At 39.8% G+C, this 15654-nt stretch overlaps 1 protein-coding gene across 3 annotated transcripts in view; it reads right to left on the bottom strand.

Moving 5' to 3' along the window:
• LOC140204237 (phosphatidylinositol-binding clathrin assembly protein-like) overlaps positions 1 to 13676 on the bottom strand; it is a 132315-nt gene extending 118639 nt beyond the window's left edge. For 2 of the 3 annotated variants that reach the window (XR_011887563.1, XM_072270779.1), the window contains exon 1: positions 13156 to 13676. Coding sequence is in view for 2 of the 3 variants with exons in the window: in XM_072270779.1 (XP_072126880.1) it covers positions 13156 to 13285 (130 nt within the window). In the remaining variant the exon portion in view is untranslated. The remainder of the gene's footprint in view (positions 1 to 13155) is intronic. The other variant, XM_072270778.1, reaches the window with a different exon arrangement.
• Between the last annotated feature and the right edge of the window lie 1978 nt (positions 13677 to 15654).

Below are 15654 nucleotides of genomic sequence, written 5' to 3'. Positions count from 1 at the left end.
GACCGCCTCCCCACTTTCCAGTCAGCACCACCCCCACGTCCCATTTAAACTGTCTCAGTGCAGGTGGACTTTAGGACCCGGGGGAGCTCAGGACTCGCCGCCCGTGGCTGCTGCTGAATTCACAGTGTTTCTGTTCCGTTGACGGAAAATGATCACGATTGAAAATAAAGTGGAAATAATAAAGCGATCGGAAAGAGATGAAACGCCATTGGTCACTGGAAAAGCGTTAGGCTACAGTTGGTCAACGAATGAACAATTCTAAAGGATAAAGTGAGAATAATGGATCATCTGAAAGGCCCTGCCCCAATGAAAGCCACAATTATTACTAAACGCAGTGGTTTAATTACTGAAATACATACGTTTCTTGTGTTCTATATGCATAGAAAGGTAAAATATATACTATATACTGAGACAAACGTTTGACTAACTGACACTAATACCAGATGTACCTGTTCCGACTTGCGTACAAATCCGACTTAAAGATGGACTCAGGAATGGAACTCGTTTGTAACCCGGGGACTGCCTGCACATGAAATCTTTTATACATAGAACATAGAATAGTACAGCACAGTACAGGCCCTTCGGCCCACAATGTTGTGCCGACCCTCAAACCCTGCCTCCCATATAAGCCCCACCTTAAATTCCTCCATATACCTGTCTAGTAGTCTCTCAAATTTCACTTGTGTATCTGCCTCCACCACTGACTCAGGCAGTGCATTCCACACACCAACCACTCTCTGAGTAAAACACCTTCCTCTAATATCCCCTTTGAACTTCCCACCCCTTACCTTAAAGCCATGTCCTCTTGTATTGAGCAGTGGTGTCCTGGGGAAGAGGCGCTGGCTATCCACTCTATCTATTCCTCTTATTATCTTGTACACCTCTATCATGTCTCCTCTCATCCTCCTTCTCTCCAAAGAGTAAAGCCCTAGCTCCCTTAGATCCCCCTCAATTCGCCTACCAGCCCCGACTAGGAGTTGAGGATGCCATTGTCTACCCGCTGAACAGTGTCTACGCCCACCTGGACAAGCCAGCGAGCACTGTGAGGGTCATGTTTTTTGACTTCTCCAGTGCGTTCAACACCATCTGTCCTGCTCTGCTGGGGGAGAAGCTGACAGCGATGCAGGTGGATGCTTTCCTGGTGTCATGGATTCTTGATTACCTGACTGGCAGACCACAATACGTGTGCTTGCAACAGTGTGTGTCCGACAGAGTGATCAGCAACACTGGGGCTCCACAGGGGACTGCCTTGTCTCCCTTTCTCTTCACCATTTACACCTCCGACTTCAACTACTGCACAGAGTCTTGTCATCTTCAGAAGTTTTTGGATGACTCTGCCATAGTTGGATGCATCAGCAAGGGAGATGAGGCTGAGTACAGGGCTAGGTAGGAAACTTTGTCACATGGTGTGAGCAGAATTATCTGCAGCTTAATGTGAAAAAGACTAAGGAGCTGGTGGTAGACCTGAGGAGAGCTAAGGTACCGGTGACCATCCAGGGGATCAGTGTGGACATGGTGGAGGATTACAAATACCTGGGGATACGAGTTGACAATCAACTGGACTGGTCAAAGAACACTGAGGCTGTCTACAAGAAGAGTCAGAGCCGTCTCTATTTCCTGAGGAGACTGAGGTCCTTTAACATCTGCCGGACGATGCTGAGGATGTTCTGAGTCTGTGGTGGCCAGTGCTATCATGTTTGCTGTTGTGTGCTGGGGCAGCAGGCTGAGGGGAGCAGACACCAACAGAATCAACAAACTCATTCGTAAGGTCAGTGATATCGTTGGGATGGAACTGGACTCTCTGACGGGTGGTGTCTGAAAAGAGGATGCTGTCAAAGTTGCATGCCATCTTGGACAATGTCTCCCATCCACTATATAATGTACTGGGTGGACACAGGAGTACATTCAGCCAGAGACTCATTCCACTGAGATGCAACACAGAGTGTCATAGGAAGTCATTCCTGCCTGTGGCCATCAAACTTTACAACTCCTCCCTTGGAGGATCAGACACCCTGAGCCAATAGGCTTTTCCTGGACTTATTTCCTGGCATAATTTACTTTTTACTATTTAACTATTTATGGTTTATTACTATTTATTATTTATGGTGCAACTGTAACGAAAACCAATTTCTCCCGGGATCAATAAAGTATGACTATGACTAAATCGGGCAGCATCCTGGTAAATCTCGAAGTTGCTGGTGAACGCAGCAGGCCAGGCAGCATCTCTAGGAAGAAGTACAGTCGACGTTTTCGCTAACAGAAGGTGTTTTCACTGTTACGAAAAAGGCAGTGCACACCCCGAGCAGCCAAGCTCCTCCCTCGGAACTGCATTCTAGTCAGCACTGCTTAAACACGTGCTCGTGAGCAGCCGTTAGCAAGATGAGTTCTAAGACATCGGAAAAGCCTGAAAGAGCTTGTAAGGGTGTTACACTTAGCATAAAACTAGACATAATTAAGCGTTTCGAGATAGGAGAAGATGACCTGCCTGCTCTGATGGAAACAGACAATGAGATGACACCCCAGTGTCCCACCACCCCAGTGGTCCCAACCTCCGGGCCGCGGACCAATACATTGCCGCAAAGAATGCAGCGGTAGCCAGGACACACCCAGCACATCTTTAATGTCGGCCCAATCAGAGACAACACAATTGGTAATCGCCTCTGATCTGGGCCGACATTTATGTGCCAGGCGGCACCTAATTAATTAGCTTGTTTATTTCGACTTTTTTCTTAAAAATGATACTACACTGTACATACATTATTTCTACTTTACATAGGCTGTGTATTTTTATGTTATTTGGTATGATTTGGCAGCTTCATAGCTTAAAGGTTACTAGAGAGAATGTTTCTGCCGAGAGCGCTTGCGTGAGATTTTCGCTACCGTGGACAGTGCGGCAATGATTGTAGAAAAGTATTTCTACTCTATATGGGCTGTGTATTTATCATATCATTCCTGCTTTTACTACATGTTACTGTTATTTTAGGTTTTATGTGTTATTTGGCATGATTTGATAGGTTATTTCTTGGGTCTGCGAACGCTCACAAATTTTTCCCATATAAATAAATGGTAATTGCTTCTTCACTTTACGACATTCCGGCTTCTGAACTGTTTCTTAGGAACATTCTACCTTCAGATGGCGGGGGAAACCTGCACTTTATTTATAATGTATATAATATTCTTCCAACAAATGAAAAACACTAAATATTGTTACTTTGGATATTCAGTGAGATCCTTGTAACTGATGCAAACTAATGAGTTTTAGAACATCTGGTAGCAACTTGGTAAAAGATAATTGAAGATCACCTCTTTTCACAACATCAAGACTGTTACAAGCTTTTGATAGCATGTGAAGAGCAAGATTAAAACTACTTTCAACCAGATAATAGGTGGAAATGCAGTTAAAAGCAAATTTTCTTTCTCCCAGAGCTGTGTAAACTTATTTTGAATATCACCAGCTATCCAGAAATTTTGCTTGTATGTTTGAATTTTGCTTGAGCATGGTCAAGCAGGAGCAGAGATAACAATTCACCACACCCTACACACATGATTTAGCATATTTTCCCATTCATTTCATTCAGGATTCAATTAATTTACATATATTCATTTCTTTTTTATTTGTATATTTTGATATTATTCATCAAAATAGTAAACTTCTCATGGCCCATTCAGAAACTCCTGTGACCCTCGGGTTTCTTGTTTTTTCACTTGTGGTCCCTATGAAATCTGGCATGGCACCCTGGGGGGTCATATGAGCCCCAAGTTGAGAACCACTGACTAGGTGGCCCGTCTAGCATTCTAGAATGCATTGCCATTCAACAAGATCATGGCTGATCTTTAATCTCAAGACCATTTCCCTGTATTGCTTGATTCCTGTAATCTAGATGTCTCTAGAAAAGGAAGGAAACAAGTTCCTACATAGCTCTTCATTACGCACAAATAACGTACAACAAGCATGCAGAATTAGCTTTAATTTTCATAAGGGATACTAGCTGCCCTTTAATAGCAAAACAAAATTAGAAACTTGTCAATCTCCTCCCAGTGAGGATTCTGACAAGGTGAAACATACATGAAGAAACTTATCAACACACGCAAAATGCTGGAGGAGCTCAGCAGACTCAGCATCTATGGAAAAAGGTGCAGTCGACATTTCAGCTTTCGGCCCAAAACGTCAACTGTTCTTCTTTTTCCCCCCATAGATGCTGCTTGGCCTGCTGAGTTTCTCCAGCAATTTGTGTGTGTTGCTTGGATTTCCAGCGTCTGCAGATTTTCTCTTGTTTGTGATGAAACTTACCAGTCATTCATCCAATGGTCATCACTACCAGATAGAAGAGCACAGGTGCTCAAGTTTTACCCCATTTTAAACACCTTGTTTATTTAACGGACTCTTTCCCATTAACCAAATCATTAAGGCCATTAATGTTACTGGTTTTCATAGATCTGTTTGAAAGCCAATGTGTTCCCCACCCTTCATTACAAAAAAAAAACACAAAACTTTTAAGCAGCAGCAAGTTAAATATAGGAAAGATCTCAATAAAATTGAGGGAGTACAGAGGAGGTTTACTAAAATGTTGCCTGGGTTTCACCTCCTACGTTACAGAGAAAAGTTGAACAAGTTAAGTCTTTATTCTTTGCAGCATAGAAGGTTGAGGGGGGACTTGATAGAGGTGTTTAAAATTATGAGGGGGATTGATAGAGTTGACGTGGATAGGCTTTTTCCATTGAGAGTGGGGAAAATTCAAACAAGAGGACATGAGTTGAGAGTTAAAGGACAAAAGTTTAGGGGTAACATGAGGGGGAACTTCTTTACTCAGAGAGTGGTAGCTGTGTGGAATGAGCTTCCAGCAGAAGTGGTTGAGGCAGGTACAATGTTGTCATTTAAAGTTAAATTGGATAGCTATATGGATAGGAAAGGAATGTAAGGTTATGGGCTGTGCAAGTCGGTCAGACTAGGTGAGAGTAAGAGTTCAGCACGGAATAGAAGGGTCGGGATGGCCTGTTTCCATGCTGTAATTGTTTTATATGGTTAAATAACACCCTTTGTTACAAAGGTTTTGTACATGAAAGCTTGTTTATTGGGCAGATTTATACCAAAATCCAGACATCCATCAATTTGTTTTAAATAAAATCAATAACCAATTTCCCCGGGATCAATAAAATATTACTATGACTATAACAAACTTAAGAGTCCTCCAGTGGTAGAGGATTCCAAATATTACAAGAAAATTCTTAAGAAATGTCTTCGCATTTCTGTCCTAAATAATTATTACTTATTTTATGATCCCTGATCTTTGTTTGTGGAACAATCAATCCATGTATCAACTCAGTTTTACCTTCACAGAATTTTGTACATTTCATGCTGCATGGCTCTATGATTATGCTTTCAATGAGGAGGCCTCTCATTCATTGAAGCTCTAACGAATAGAGAGCTAGCATACTAAATTTCTCCTCCTCTAATAAACCTGTCTTTCCAGGAAGGAATCAGGAATCTTCAGCGCAGTTCTTCTGTGGTATACATTCTTTTGATTTTTTTTTTGAAAATCTACATCTATAATTATTACTTTTTTTCCATGTATGCTTTTCTTCAGACTACAGCCTTAGAAATCAGAACCAACCAGCCATAATAACTTTTTTCCTCACCACTGTCCATTAAATTAATCCCAATTCTGCTATCTTCAGGTTCAACTTGATTTCAATTGATAATATTCAAATTCTCCTTGATCTTTTCCATTGAATTCATTGATTCATATGGATGTAGAACTACAGTTTTTCAGTAGTGTGTTCATTCAGTTACTGGACAGTGGCACAGTTTACTGTACATCTCCACAGTAATGTTTCATATATTGGCACCTTGAAGCACGACCCAGTTTTCAAAGCACCATCACCTCAACTGATTAAGAACACTCTGAAAAAATAACCCAGTACCTCCATTTTAAAACAGCACTGGAAAATATTACATTACGTTTACCCCTTTTAGATTGATATCCATTTTCATAAATCACGCTCACATCCTTTACAAGTAAGCAGCTATAAATGCCTACCAAATTCCTTTAAGATCTGTGCAGTATCTTGCTCTGTGAAGCCCTTAATAAAATGAATAGAGCTGTTTCTCTTTTCTTTACACTCTAATCCATTAGAGCTTCACACAGTGCGTAGCCCTAAGTCACAGAAAATTTAAAATACATACAACAGTAGGAACAAAGACCTATTCCTAAACTCATATTTGCACCAAGCATGATGATAAACTAATTCCTTCTGCCTGCAAATGATCTATAACCCTAATTTGCATTCCCTGCATATCCACATACCTATCTAAAAGTATGAAGAATGCCAGTACTGTATCTGTTTCCACTGTTATCACAGGAAACGTGTTCCAGGCACCTAAGAACATAACCTAAATTTCTCCAACTTCTTGTAAAAGCTAATACCCTGTAATTAAAGCAACATCTCAGTAATTCTTTTCTGTACCTGCTCCAAAACCTCCACATCTTTCCTATAATATGATGATCAGAACTGTATGTAATATTCCAATTGTAGTCTAACCAAAGTTTTATTGAACTGCATCATGACATCCTGATTCTTATGCCTTAAGCAATGAACGCAAATATGCAAAATATCTTCTTTGCCACAGTTTGTTCAAGTTCATTGTCATTCAACTGTTCACATGTATACCACCAAACGAAATAACACTCCTCCAAACCAAGGTGCATACAGTACATATAACTCTCAAACATTGCACAGAGTAATATTAAAGTAAATTAATAATAAGGTGCATTTACAACACAAGTTATAAAGTAAACAGTATAACACTACTGGTGCTTCATGCATGATCAGACCTGGGTGTGGCAGAAAATTCAGCAGTCCTACAGCCTGGAGTAAGAAGCTAGTTCGCATCCTTACAGTTCTTGTTCTAATGCTACAGTATTTCCCACCTGATGGTTTTGGGGGGAGGGGGGTCCAAAGAGATAGTTGGATGGATGGGAGGAATCACTGACAATGCCAAGGGACCTGCACATGCAAAACTCCTGACAAATACCGCTGACAAGTGGAACAGAGACCCCGATGATCCTCTCAGCAGCCCTCACAACCCTTTTTAGGGCTTTGCGGTCAAATGTCTTGCAATTCTCATACTAGACAGGGAAGCAACTGGTCAGGACACTCTTAATGGTACTCTGTAAAAACTTGTTAGAATGGGGGGGGGGTGGCAGGGGGAGTGGGAAGAGGAGAGCGCCATTCACCTCAATCTCCTCAGGAGCTGAGACACTTGACCAAAGAAGTGGTGTTGATTGACCAGGTGCATTGCCACTTTCAGAGTTGCATAGACTTGGACAAACTAATGCAGGAGAAATGCTGTTCAGTCGAATTTGACCTTTCTGTACTTATTCAGCCCTGCAGGTTACAGCTCTTTTGGTACAAAGCCAGGTACAATTTAAATGTGATGAGAGTTTTTCCCTCTACCATTCTTTTAGGCAATGGGTTTCAAATCTCCATGGTCATGAAAAAGCTTCTCCCATCTCCTTCAATCACTTTAAATCTTCTATCGCTCTGATGAGTGAAATAGGGTATTCCTTTTTTTTAAAAAACCATGTCAGATCCTCAGTTTTTTTTTAAAACACATGAATTAAGTCTCCCTTCAGTCTCCCCTGTTCCAAACAGAACAATCCGAGCTCCAAAATCTTTCTTCATCGTACAACTTTCCAATCTGGCAATTGTATCTGCATCTTCTCCAAAACAGTCACATCTTTCCTGTCATGCAGTGACCAGGACTGTATGTAATTCTTAAGCTGCGAGGTAACTGGCACAGTATACAGTTCTTGCAAAGTCTCCTTGTTCTTATATTCAGTGCCACAGCTCAAAGGAAAACATTCATATGTCTTTATTACCTATAAAACATATATGAATGAAAGGCATACAGCAATAACTTTTGACCTATGTTACCTTTGAGAATCTGTAAAACATGACTAATCACACACTGATTAGTCATGTATTATATATTCCATCACTACCTACAGCCAAATACATTTATCCACATTTCAAGATGAAATTCCGTTGGACCCTTTTATGACCAATTGACCAGACCATCTAAAACTTCATGCATTCTAAGCCTGTCTTCCGCACCATCAAGCACTCAAATAAATTTTGATTAATTTGCAAATATTTTGTCAGTTTAGCCCATACAATTGATATATAATTGCAAGGAAAAGTTTGTGAACCCTTCGCCGTTACCTGGTTTTCTGCGTTAATTATTCATAAAAAGTGGTTTGATCTTCAACTAAGTCACAATAATAGACAAACACGATCTGCCTAAACCAATAACACAAACAATAGTACTTTTCATGTCTTTATTGAACACATTGTTTATCATTTACAGTTCAGGCTAGAAAAGGTATGTGAACCTTTGTATTTAAGAACCGGTAGAACTTCCTTTAGCAGCAGTAACCTCCACCAAAAGTTCCCTGTAGCTGCTGAACAGACTTGCACAATGGTGGAAGAATTTTTTGGTTTTTTTTAGATTATGAGGACACTCAGTCCTCATTTATTGTCATCAAGAAATGCATGCATACATTAAGAAATGATACAATGTTCCTCCAGAGTGATATCACAAAAAAAGGGACAAACCAAAGACTAACACTGACAAGACCACATAATTATAACATATAGTTAAGGCAGTGCGAAGCAATACCATAATTTGATAAAGAACAGACCACGGAAACGGTAAAAAAAAGTCTCAAAGTTCCAATCGACTCCCAATAGTCCCCGATAGCAGGCGGCAGAAGGGAGAAACTCTCTCTGCCATAAACCTCCATGCACCGACAACTGTCAATGCATTGGAAGCACCCGACCCCAGCCGACTCCAAGTTTGTCCGAAAATTTTGAGCCTCCGAGCAGCCCTGCGACACTGAGCACCATCTCTGCCGAGCGCTTCGACCCCGTCCCGGCCGCCGAGCAACAAGCAAAGCCGAGGATTCCGGGCCTTCCCCTCCGGAGATTCTGGACCACACAATAGCAGCGACAGCGAAGTGGGCATTTCAGAAGTTTCTCCAGATGTTCCTCCGTTCTCTCACGTCTGTCTCCATCAAATCAGAATTGTGCACGGCACCCTACTTGACAGATTACAGATATCATTCACTGGAGTGGCTGCGCAAGCTGCGTCGCGCCGCCATCTTCTCCTCCGTCACCATGTAGACCATTTCTCCATGCAAAACTGTTTCAGTTCATCAATATTTCTGGGATACCTTGCATACACATCCCTCTTCAGGTCATGCCACAGCATCTCAATCAGGTTAAAGTCAGGACTCTGACTTGGCCACTTCCAAACACAAATTTTCTTTTTAAACCATTCTGTTGTTGATTTACTCGCCTTTTAGATCATTGTCTTGTTGCATCATCCAACTTCTATTAAGCTTCAGGTGATGGACCACTGCCACAACATGCTCTTGTAAAATGTCTTGATACAATTTTGAATTCATTGTTCTCTCTATGACTGCAAGTTGTCTAGGCCATGAGGCAGCAAAGCAGCCCCAAACTATGATGCTCCTTCCACCATGCTTCACAGGTAGGATGAGGCTTTGGTGTCAGTGTGCAGTGCCCCTTTTCCTCCAAAAAAAGCAGTGTGCATTTCTGCCAAGAAGTTCAAATTTTGTATCATCTGTTCACAGAATTTTGTCCCTGAAGCATTGTGGAACATCCAGGTGGTCTTTTGCAAACTTGAGAAATGCAGAAATGTTTTTTGGGAGAGCAGTGGTTTCTTCCGAGGTGCCCCTCCATAAACACCATTCTTGTTCAGTGTTTTTCATATAATGGACACATGAACAGAGACTTTAGCAAATTCTAGAGATACTTGCAGGTCTTTTGTTGTTGCCCTTGGGTTCTTTTTTCACCTCCAGCATTCAGTGATTGGAACATCTGACTCCAAATAGCTCTTGTAGAAGGCATTATCCCAAAGGTTCACATACTTTTTGGAACCAGACTAATTCTTTAAATGGTGTACACAGTATTGACAAGAAGTACAATTGTTGTTTGTGTTATTAGCTTAGGCAAATTGTGTTTGTCTATTATTGTAACCTAGATGAAGATCAAACCACATTTTATGATTAATGCAGAAAACCAGGTTATTAGAAAGGGTTCACAGATTTTTTTGCAACTGTATATTACAGAAATCAAAAGACCAAGTAAAAAATTCTGTGGAACCCCTTTGTTTATAGACATTTAGTCACAAAATAGACTTATCATTTAGTCCTCGATTACTGCGAATGTCAATTTTAATTCCAATTTGTCACATGACCAGCCTGCCAAGTGGAAAATGGTTAGTGAATTATTATCAAAGTTGCTGGTGAACACAGCAGGCCAGGCAGCATCTCTAGGAAGAGGCACAGTCCTGACGAAGGGTCTCAGCCTGAAACGTCCACTGTACTTCTTCCTAGAGATGCTGCCTGGCCTTTTGCGTTCACCAGCAACTTTGATGTGTGTTGCTTGAATTTCCAACATCTGCAGAATTCATCGTGTTAGTGAATTATTATACCTGCTTTTAAAATTATTTGTGCCAGAATGCTATCCTAGGTCACAGATGTAAAAACTAAACCTTCATTAACATGAGGTAGCAACAGAATAAGCAAATTTTCAATTCAGTGCTAGATAAGAAGAGTATGCAATATCAGGAAGAATGTTATACACATGCTACAGATTTGTAGATTACCTCAATGGTGAGAGACATAGCGATCTGAGGTGCAGTTTAACAAGTAACAAAAAAAATGAAATTTTAAGAACGCACTAGCTGCACCACTTGTTAGAAAACAAGCCATTCATGTAATTTTTAATTCTTAAATCTAATATGCTTTATTTTTCAAAAAAGGTTACCAAGTTATTACAAAGCACCATATCAAAAATTATTTTCTTTTCTTTCTCTTTTGATCCAGTGTGAACTGCTAGGAACCTTAAATATTTTCTGATAGTTTTACTTTTCTCTATTATCAGCAGTAATTTAGTCTCAACTAAGATATCAGTTGACTGGCTGCAAAAATTAGAATACAAAGAACCAATTTCAGAGAAAAGCTCAGACATACATCAAGAACCTGAATCAACAGGAATCAAATACTTTTCTGACCTTTTGCAGGATTATTTCACAAAAAATCCTATTTTCCCAGTTCCATCAGATGCATGGGAAAAGTGTTCAAAGATATTGGCATTAGTCAAGTCCAGGATCAGATTATTAAGGTGCAGCCAAATGCCCACTGATTTCATAGGGTGCACTTACTCACCAGCACCCTCCCCCCCATGAAGTGCTCTCTTTCTCTCTACATAAAGTCACACAACTAGTAACAACCTTCATAATTTGCACAGACCAATTATTATTCACAGATTTAAAAAAAACTATGAGAAACATTTTCAAGAGAAAATATTTTTGGTAACTAAACATTTTGCAGATACTGCAAAAATGAAATAGAAGTAGAAGCAGAAAACTCTTGAAACACTGAGATCAGACAGATTCTTTTACAGACAGGAAGCTAAAGCTAGCATTACAACAGATTAGCTATTTTTTTGTTTATGCTGGAAGAAATGGTAACAACTAAATTGAAGCTTTAAATTCTGCAATGCAAACTAGAATTCAGCACTCACAATTTCTCCTCTTAATTGAAAAAAGGAGTTTTGAATACTAAACCAAAACTTTTAAAGTCCAATTCACTTCAATCAATATCTCAAGCAAATCCACATTTTATTTTGCTTCAAACTTTAAGGAACATATACAATTATACCACAGAATAAGAGGTACAAATAGGCCCTTGTAGACTGTTTATCCCCATTATCATGGCTGATCTACCTCAGCTTCATTTTCTTGCATTACTCTCATATAACATTGATTCCCTTAATATCTGGAAACCTGCAGCTCTCTTTTGAATAAACTCAAAAACTGAGCCATCACAGGATCTGGAATTGCAAAGATACCAGCTTCTGAAGAAAAAAATTGTGGCTTCAGTCCTACATTGGAGGTTACAAATCCTGATTTAGCAGAAGCCTCCTTGCAGCAAGGAATGTATCTTACATACCAGTCTCATAGTATGTTATCATAATTATTTAAGATGCAAGCTTCCTTTACCAAAAAATTACAAAACACAAGGCCCATACTGTGCTATACTGTTCTATCTTACATTACTTCATTCACTTCCTTTAATGGCAGCACCTCTTTCAACATTTCCCCAGGCTCTCTGTCACAGCTTTAACCAGGTAGCTTTGTGCAATTACTATCTAAAGAGCTTCTCTCAATTCCCAAACATACTTTCAAGCACTTTGGGCAATGGTCCAGATAATTTATATTAAAACCAAAAATGTAGAATTCAGGTAGTTATCAGGTATTGGCCCATATGGCGTAATGTATTACTTGTACTGCTAAGCATAGGGTAGTACAATAACCTCAGTTTCATTGTCAATTGAGTGATAAGGGGTAATGGTGTTAGGACTACAGGTAAAATTTCCCCAAGTGATTCAATTTTAGTTAGGCTATGTCAACAGTCTGCTTGCTGTAGAATACTCAGGTTCTAATTTACAAAGAACTAGAGCAAAAGAACATGAGAGAGAAAGAGGGCATTTGGCTCTTTGTGCTTGTTTCACAATTCAATATCATAGCTGATCTACCTCAGGGATATTTTCCTGCCCAAATTCCATATTCCCAGATTCCTTTAATATCAAAAAATCTGTCAGGAAATCATTGGACAGTAACATTCATATGCAACCCAATAGATATAAGTAAAGGAAGGTGCATATTGATACAAGGCATCAGTTACTAAAAAAGCAGATTTCCAGATCACAATGGATGGAGTGAGCAGGTGTAGTTTTATTCTCACACCGTCGGAAACAGCCCAAGTTCAGGTATTTTCACACCGAGGACACATCGCTATGCCACATCGCAGAGTCTAATCTTCCTTGTGACATATAGAGAGGAAATTTAAAGGATGAAAGACTCAGCCAAGTTCTAGTGAAATGAAATTCACCAAAGGACTGTTTTACTTTTTTCACAATTCTTTCACATACGGTTTGACTCAACATCTAGTGAATCCGGAGATACGCGGTAATGAATAATTATGTGAAAAGGTCACAGGGGAACTAGAAGGCCTGTCTTCACCACTGCACTCCCCGCCCTTGTCTTTGCCTTCGAGTACTCACAGTCAAGGTGCTTCTTCTTAGGGCCCATCACCTCGTGTGTGGTGGCCTTACACGCCGCCTTGGTAACGGCCGAGCCGGTGACGCTGTGCTGGGCCGCGGTGATCCTGTCCGTGATCGACTGGCCCGACATGATCCGATCCCTCCTTGGGTATAGACGCTACACTCTGACCAAATAGCACGGAAGGTGTTCCAAAAAGCTTCAGGACCCCCTCGGTCCCACCAAAGAAAATCGAAATGACAAGACACTTGAATTCAGAGGGGAAAAAAAAGAGGTAAACTTATCGAGTCAACAAATTTTATGCCCTTTTCCGTAAGCGAAATCGAGTTGTTCCAAAAAGAAAGCGTTTATTTCCTCGGGGAGAAAAGCTCGCTCGCGCGACTAACCGAGAGAGCAAGTGGAATTTTCAAGCATATCTGATTTGGGAGTATTTGGTGGGAAGCCCGGCGATATTCGGCCAGCGTTTCTCAGCTCCCTCCCTCCCTCCTTTCCTGCCCCCTCGGGCCGGGCTCTTCCGGTTTCTCGGGCACTCACCGCCAAAATGGCGGCGCCGCCGTGTCAGGTGATTAAAGCCCGGCCGAGGAATTAAGGTAGAACTGCAGAAGGTGCTGTCTCTATTCTCAGATCGTGCTATATGTCTGTCATTTTACTGTGGAAAATGACTACGTTTTGTAGCTTCCAAAGAGGCTAGACTGTGCCATCCTTTTGTGCTTTAAGTGTCGAGGGCATTACTAAACTGTAGTGATCATTCTACCTACAATGCATCCAAAAGGTAGTTTTTTTTTATTATTTTTGAGAAACTGCTAGGCAAGTGTACCCAAGAACAAATAAAGGATGCGGTATACTTCGCCCATTTGATATTTTCGACCCGGGGACGTGTTGGCTTGAATAAAGTTTCCCCTGGATTGTGGAAACGTCACGGAGCTAATAATGGCATGTCTTTTTCGGAGTTTTTCTTTTCTCCTATTGCTCAAAGTACTTATTGTCAACGTGTTCCTGCCTAATATGTTCCGTTGTATAGTACTGGGCCAAAATTAATGAAATCCACAGTAAGAAAAGACCTTCGATGTCAATGAATGAAACATTAAATTCCTCTTTAAACCTCTCTTCCTCTTAACACACTTGTTTGAATCATTTAAGGGTTTTCCCTAATATATTTACACGGTTTCACGTGATTTAAAAAAATGATAAAGCTCTTTGGCTTAATCTGTACTATCTCGGCTGAAAACGTTTCCCGTCCTGCTGTTTTGTAACCCAATCTTGTTCAAGACAAGGTTTTATTTCTATTCCATCTGTATTCTAGTTTGAAAGTATGTACACTATCTCCAGTTTATCTTTTCTTAGTGAAAATGTTTAATCGATAAATAACTTCATAACATGCTCTGTTTGGATCTAAAATCATCCTGATCACCCTGAGCTACATCTTTTAAATATTTATCTTTTTTATTTTTTGAGGCTACTGACTAAATCCATTTGGCCCTATCATAGCTCAATACAAAGTTTAAAAAATTCTGACGTTAAATCAATTCCACAACAAATGCGGGCTCAGTTTGATTTATTAATAGCCACACAACTTACTTAAGAATACCAGGTAATAGCTATAAGAACTAGATGCAGAAAGGTTGTGGCTCAATCTCAATCTTATTTCCATAGTGCGTGATACCCTCTGTGTCCATAAATCAATAGATCTCTGCTTGAAATACGTTAAAATTATTGATCATCGATATTTTTCATCCTGATGCAAAATAAAACCTTCATGTTATGTATACAAGTTTTGTTGACAGTTATCAATAACCAGAAAGAACCCTCCCTCAAAAAAAAATTCAACACGTTAAGAACATGCGAATTTGTGTTTAGCACACAGCTCCAAAAGCTTGCAAAATTAAATTCCTATGCAAGCCCCTGCTAGTTTCTGTACACATTACTTTATATTGTAGAAATGCATGTCACATCTCATTCCGTATTAAATTGCCTAAAATCAAGGAATGAGGAATTTAGGGAATTCCCTTCCTGTTTATTATATATTAAAAGAGGTTAGTATTAACAAACTTAAAAAGTATTTATAAGGGTATGCAGTAAATGCTTGAATTTCAAACTTCATTATGGGATATCAAAAGGAATCCTTTATTCCAGGCAGAAATTTAATCAATTTAAAAATACCCTGGTTCTTTTATTTTTTTCTCACTGTAATAGACAATTTATCAACCATTTCATGACATTAAAGCTTAATTTACTTGCCTCATATGTGTGTGTGTGTGTATAAAATTATAATTCCATTTTTTTCTACATTTATCATGTATTGCACTGTACTACTACAGCAAAGTTAACAAATTTCACAACATATACCGATAATATTAAACCTGATTCTGATTCTGAATATGTCTGCTTGTAATATGAAAGATATTTTATGGTTAGGTGTCATCCTAAGAGAGTTTCGATTTGTTCTACCTTAATTAATGAGGGTGTATCTTTAATTTTCAGACTTCACATTCATAAGAAAA

The sequence above is a fragment of the Mobula birostris genome, chromosome 10 (assembly GCF_030028105.1).
Source record: "Mobula birostris isolate sMobBir1 chromosome 10, sMobBir1.hap1, whole genome shotgun sequence".
Taxonomy (NCBI): Eukaryota; Metazoa; Chordata; class Chondrichthyes; order Myliobatiformes; family Myliobatidae; genus Mobula; species Mobula birostris.
This window is presented reverse-complemented; position numbering and strand designations above follow the sequence as displayed.